Here is a 6,949-nt window from a genome sequence, read left to right as displayed (position 1 = left end):
TTTGGTTTTCTTCACTGAAGGTTGTAAGACAAGTGTTACCACAAAAAGAAATGTTGTTGCAGGTCTCTGTGGGAAGTCTGCCTGTGCTGGGCTTATGAATTGGCTTGTTTGCTTGTCTGAGTTGGGCTGAATCACCTGCTGGAGATGCCCGCTTCTCTCCATTGGCTGTAGAAACAGGCATCCATATGAGGTGGTGACAATAAGGTGCAAACACCTGAAAGCAAGTTCTGCATTACTGAGGCAGTGCAAAGATGAAAGACAGCTCAGGGACACTGCCTCTGATTTGGCACTCGGTTACATCCCAGGCTGATACACTTTTCCTACTAAACCTGTTGTTCAGGAACCTTTGGGCTTCTTTCCTAAAGCAGTGAGGATGCTCAGATCCACACAGATCCCCAGTGTCCTCAGTCACACCAGGAGCATACAGTTCCTTCTCTCTGAATTTCTGCTATTAATAGCATCTCCTAAAGCCTAGAGGAAGAAGCCCAAGGAAGGGGAGAATCACAGAATCACAGAATTGTAGGGGTTGGAAGGGACCTCTAGAGATCATCGAGACCAACCCCCCTGCCAAAGCAGGTTCCCTACACCAGGTCGCACAGGTAGGCGTCCAGGCGAGACTTGAATATCTCCAGAGAAGGAGACTCCACAACCTCCCTGGGCAGCCTGTTCCAGTGCTCCGTCACCCTCACCGTGAAGAAGTTCTTACGCACATTCGTGCGAAACTTCCTGTGCTGCAGCTTATGTCCGTTTCCCCTCGTCCTGTCTCCACGTACCACTGAAAAGAGACTGGCCTCACCACTATGGCCGCCACTCCTCAGATATTTATAAACCTGGATCAGGTCCCCTCTCAGTCTTCTTTTCTCAAGGCTAAATAGACGAGAAGTAACCAGTGCTCCACTCTGCGGATCACCTGGATCAGTCCTCCCATGGCTGTGAGCTGGCACACATTGACACTGTGATGCTCATCCCTGCATGTCAGCAGTTAGGCAGCTACACCAAGACACTCCCAGAAGCTGCCGTGCCTGTAGGAACAGCCTGTCTGCTTGCTGGGCCTATGGGCAACACTACTGTTATTAGAAGTGAAACCTTTCCTAAAAATTCATGGGATCTCTCGCTCTGGCTCCTCATAGCTTCGTCAGACTTTAACTGGAAGTACTGTTATTTTCCAAGCCTCAAACTAATTATTATTTGTTTAATAGAAGAAAATACTTCAGCCATTTCTGAGCCAGGCTTTGTGGGGGAAATATATTGTTTCACTAATTTGTTATTTTTTTTAATGTTGGCAACTTCTTCTCCAAATGCCCCCATGTTTTGCAGAAGACACTTCAGACTTGGGAAGAACAAGATTTTTCAGCTGATCAAGTGTCTACTATTTTCTGTTTTGATTCAAATCTAATCAAAATGTATTGTTTTGAAAAATCAGACTGTATGTGATAAACTAAGGTATTGAATTTAGTTACATATTTTAAAATTAAACTTTAATTTTTAGCTAAATTTTTCTAAGAAACCTATTATCAGTAGGTATTTTCAACATCTTCACAACTAGGCTCTAGGTATGACATCTGCCCTAACTTTGATGTCTGAGACTTTGAGGAGATACCCAAAGGTTTACCTACAGTTTACAGTTGGGTTGAGCGATTCCAGTTAAAGGAACTGTGATGTGACAAGAAGAAAAACAGAATGGAAAAAAATAGGACTCAAACATTTCACATTGTGCTATGAAGATGAGTGATGACTGGGAACTCCCAGTTTTCATCTCCTGGCCTTAATCTCCACTAGATCCTATCATGAAATAGGAACGTGGCAAAAAGAACTCAGTATTTTTGGAATAATAAACAATCAAAACAAAAACATCTCAGCCAATTTACAAAAGAATCTTTAGTGGAAATACAACCTTATCTTTCCTTAATAGTCTTCAGTTTATTCAGATTTGGATATAAATTATCAAAAAACCGACTCAACAACACTTCACAGCAGCCCATGTGTTAGGATCCAAGATGTTCACAGCTTCTTTAAATGTAAATGGCAAACTTAAATGGCCAGAATCACCCTCTGGAAATACGTTTTTCTCCTGGCTGCAGAAGAGGATCCATGCTGACCAGCCTCACCAAGCACCTCTCTGAAGTGGGTGGGATGAGTCCAGAATGGAGGGGCCAATCTCCAGGATCTTCAAACACAGTGCAGATGTGTTAGGGGGAAAAGCCTGGGCAATGTTGCCCTCAAGGCTGCTGAGCATAAAGTGAAGACAAAAGGTTTTCCAGCCATGGTGTCCATACTGCCATTTAACCTTCTGTCTTAGAAAGGATCTTCCAGTTCCATTTCTTTACACGTGGCACTTATATTCCAGAAGTTCCTGAAAGCCTCTGTTCTGTTGCACCAGGAATTGATCAGAGTTGTAAATTATTTTCCATCACAGATAGATTCATATAATTCTGAAGCTGTATTTGGATAAGTATCCTCATCATAAATGTCTCCAGTTCTACTATTTCATGCACTAATGCAGACTCAAGAAAGTTAACTGTCAGTATCTTTCCAAAATCAGACTACCCTTAGGGGCTGTAAATGCCCGGAAGAGAAGCATGTGCCAAAGTCTAGGCGTATCCTGAAGTCACACAGAATTTAATGCACTATTAAGAACCTTGCACAAGAGGTCTAACACAGAGCTGCCTGGCAAGCAGGAGAAATCATGTGGAGGACAGGGAGCGGTAATGACTTCCTTATGATCCATCCCCAAACAGAGTGGAGCTCTGGCACAGGAGAGAGTCTGGCCAATAGTGTGTAAATAAATAACAAGCAAAGCATATCAAAGCAAGGGCTGAGCTGAATGAAGTGTTTCACAAAGCATGGCTATAGTTTTACACTGTCTCAAGGCTATGAAAGGCAAGCCATCATACTTTGATTCAGGTTCTCAAAATAATTCTAAGTGCCATAAATGATGATTTTTTATTTATTTAAATATATTTAAATTATAAAACTCCTATCCTGGAGCTGCCTTTTGAAGATAAATAGAGCCAACAAAGATAGTGCTTTTCAACAAAAACATTTGTAAGTGATCCTTGCTACATGAATAAATGTAGTTTGAGACAGAAATATGAATATAACTCATTTTACATTGGCAGGTTAATCTTTAAATTCATTAATAAACTTCAGAAGAGCCTATATCTTGGATTTTTCTAAAATCTACAAGGAAGACCATTTTTTATCTAAAGCAATCAGAAAAACAATTGCCAGGAGGATTAAATTAACATTTATAAATGAGGTTTTAAAGCAATTACAAATCAAAGCTGGCATTTGTTCTATGGATTACATGAATTGCATGTTGTATTAAGAAGTTAGATTCTCAGGATACTGGAGCTAGGTTATTTAACTTTCATGGGCCAGTAATGGATAAACCAGGTTCAGAAAACTACCGTAATCTGATAAAAGATGGCTGGGGAAAAATGGTAGACCTCAGCTGGCAAATGCCTGCTACCCCAAGAGGAGTATATGTAAGAACCTAAGAAGTTTGGGTGGAATGTTCCTCTAAATCAGAATAAAAAGTGAGTTTAAATATGTGCTACTTTAGTAAAAGTTACTGAGAGAAATTGTCATGTTGTTTAATTCTCAGAGGGTATCTGATGCTCCATTGTGCATATGAATATTTCTAATATCCTGTGGAAAAAAAAACAAACAAACAAAAAACAACAACAAAAAAACCAGGATTGATTGAGTCTGGCTGGGAGCTTGCAAGAACAGTATGTTTCAAGCCTCTATCGGTTATTAAGACAGTGGTGAGTACTGAAACCTATGTGAGTCAAATGACTGAAACTGAGGAGGGGAACATCCCATCAGAGAGGTGTCTGCTCAGAGCATTGCCACAGACTGGTGGGGAAGATGGCTTCAAGATCCACAGATCACAATGCCCAAAAGAGACTTCTAAGTCATATGGGAAAATCATAGGATCACTCTGGAAGGAAGGAACCTCAGGAGGTCTCTGGTCCCTCCTGATGCTCAGAGGTGGCTCAGCTGTGACACAAACTGGAATGATCAGGTCTGCTCAGGTCATAAAAAAGACTATCTGCTAGAAAAACGAAGTGCAAATCTCTCTTACCAGGTAAGACTGTGGATGATTAGCTGGTTGTTTAGATGGTTTTGCTGTGCAGATTGTAGCTTTTTTGGTTTGCTTTGGTTTGTGTGTCTTTTTCTTCTTTTTTGATGAAGACTAACAGTAACTAAGAAGAAAACTAAAAAGACTCTCCTCTGTGAGCTGAGGAGTGAGAACAAAAAAGCTGGGATGGAAGAGGATATCTGCTTGCCAGAAGTAATGAGAATAATCAAACACTAATCTGACTTGTCCATACAGTTGGATATCCAACATAATGGAGCAATGAAATAGCACATCCCTCTGAGGGGAGCTCCTGAGCAGCAAAACATAATTCTTGGCTGAGAGTTAAATCACAGTATGCCTCTTTGCTGTGAAGTTTGGCACTGCAGTGCCAAAAATACACGCACAGACACATACGCACATTGACATCAGAAGAAAAGCTGTGTTGGCATTTATAAGATTGTAAGGTCAAAGTTAATTTTGTCAGATTTCCTAATTGTTTTCAAACGGTGTCTTGTTTAAGCTGATTTAAAAGTAAGCTCTGACTTACTGTGATTTGGTTTTAAATATCTTTTGGTAAAAGTCATTCTGAATTATAAATAGCTTCATCCTTCTTCCTTCTTATCAAACTTTGACGCATGCAAGATAATAAGAGGGATTTTAGAAATATTGATGCAAACCAGCCATCCCTGAATCATGTTGAGTCAATAGTCCCTAAGAGTTAATGTTCAGATCACAGAGGGAGTATGCAGTAAGGGGCTGGGGAAGGGAGAGGGACTTCTATGGCTTTTGAGCCAGAACTGATTCATTATTCACTCCATTTAAAATTGTCAAAGGCAATTTTTGTAAGCATGCATCCATTTCCCTTCTGTTCAGAGAGGTATATGGCAGAATGATTATAAGTGAGCATGCTTAAAAGAAGATAGTCATGTTTTAGTGCATACTGTAAGTGGATTGCTGTCATCACTAAAGCTAAATGAGGGGGCTAGGGGGAAAATGAGATGTCATACTAGAATTTGTCCACACTTGTGTTCCTGTGGATATTTCTGTGCATTGCTTTGCTCCTTGAGATAAGACTGTTTTCATTCTCTAAATAAAGATTTGTCAAGTTTGCTTTTCTGGAAGAAATGGTCCAAAGATTGAATCAAGGCCTCTGTGTTCATTGCTGTCCCTGTCTTCAGAAATGCTATACCATATCAACAGGAAAGGGGCAGCACAAGAGGCAGGAGCATTCCAAAATCCAACTTGAATTTTGTCATTGTGTTTTCTCTAAATAGCCAACGAATCTGTGACCAAATTTTATACATGTGGGCATGATTGCTGACTTCACTACAAAGGCTCCCAAGGGTAAAAATAGATCCAGTATCTTAAACATTGGAAGGGCTGAATTCTATGCAAAATGATTGAGTTTTTTGCACCCCTCTGTGTGTTTTAACATCATGGTCCATCATTTTATTGGCATATAAAGCCTTTGAGTACCAATGGAGCTAAGATACAGCAAGTTGGTTCATTTCTATTATAAAAAAAAAAAGTCATGTTCTGCAAAAATGTGATATGCATGTCGCATAAAATAATTCTTCCATTCTACTTGGAATTAGTGCAACCTCAGCCACAGTACTATATCTAGTTCTGATTGTCACAGTTCAGGCTAGCTACAGTAAAGTGAAGAGTCCAAAGGTGAACAAGTAGAATAATCAGAAGTCTAAAAAATATCACTTTGGATGCAGAGGATGCAGAGATGTGAGTAAATTACTTTGTCTAATCTAGAGAACATAGAGGGAGAACAATAGGATGCAAGTATGCAGTGGGATATCACAAAGAAGAAGGGAATAATCTGTTCTCCATATGCACATGACAAAAAGAAATGAGCTTTACTTCCAAAATGAGAGATTGATATCCCTTAGTATTTGAAAAAGTTTCTAGTTTTAGGAATAGGAGAGCAATCATCTTATTTGCCTGTGGAAGGGGGATGAAGCTGGCGGGATGTCCTTTCTCTGAAGGCCTCAGGTAGACATTTGAAGCTATAAATTCTGTGTACTGGCAAGGGGGCCATTATAGAATACTTCATGAGGTCTTCTCCAGCTCTATCTTCTGTTAAAGTAATCAACAAAATTTAAAGCTGTGTTCTAAGGGCAGGAGTCTTATTACTGTGAGTAGAGAAAAGGAAGAAAGGACAAAACCAGGTTTTTCTTAGACCTCAAATGGAGCTTACAAAATGACAATAATGTTCTCTTTTGATTAGTAAAAAATGAAGAAATGACTTTTAATGAATATGTACAGAACTGTACTACGACGCTTTTGTGGATGGATTTCCTCCCTGTTCCTTGTGTCCCCATATAATTTTCTTTTATTTTTTTTGTAATTTTATCAGGAGATGAAAAAATGGAAATGATATCATGACGATTAAATTAAAGCAGCTTTTTACTTCAAACTCTTGCTGCCATAATAATTTTGAAACCGTTATTAGTAACAGTGACATATATAATAATGAAATATTTGTTCTTTGCCATTTCCACTATTCGTGTAGCAGACCTAAGACATAGCATTACCCACTTTCATACTATATGAACTTGACAGGGATAAAATGTTGCAAATTCTGATGAAGCTCTTTCCTAAAGTTAATGGAAATAGGATGCAATTTTCTTCAGGTAATCTACTTGCATTGCCAAGGCTGAGTGGGAGATAGTTTTGATGGAATTCTGAGACTGAGTGTACAAATACAGAAATGAAAATGTAATTTTCCATAGTTATCAAACAAAACAGGAGTACAATATTGCTTAGAGAGGGAGAATGCTGCAAAAAACTCAGGAGAGAAATTAATGCAAAAGGCTATAAAGAAATAGAGCTGTCTTGCTCCTTAAAAAA

At 39.3% G+C, this 6,949-nt stretch overlaps 1 protein-coding gene across 1 annotated transcript in view; it reads left to right on the top strand.

Moving 5' to 3' along the window:
• The first annotated feature begins 3,383 nt into the window (after positions 1 to 3,383).
• Positions 3,384 to 6,949, top strand: part of LOC104909799 (eyes absent homolog 4) — a 29,918-nt gene continuing 26,352 nt past the window's right edge. The window contains exon 1 of the mRNA XM_031552222.1: positions 3,384 to 3,488. Within this exon, the coding sequence (XP_031408082.1) occupies positions 3,384 to 3,488 (105 nt within the window). The remainder of the gene's footprint in view (positions 3,489 to 6,949) is intronic.

The sequence above is a fragment of the Meleagris gallopavo genome, chromosome 2, assembly GCF_000146605.3.
Source record: "Meleagris gallopavo isolate NT-WF06-2002-E0010 breed Aviagen turkey brand Nicholas breeding stock chromosome 2, Turkey_5.1, whole genome shotgun sequence".
Classification (NCBI taxonomy): Eukaryota; Metazoa; Chordata; class Aves; order Galliformes; family Phasianidae; genus Meleagris; species Meleagris gallopavo.
This window is presented reverse-complemented; position numbering and strand designations above follow the sequence as displayed.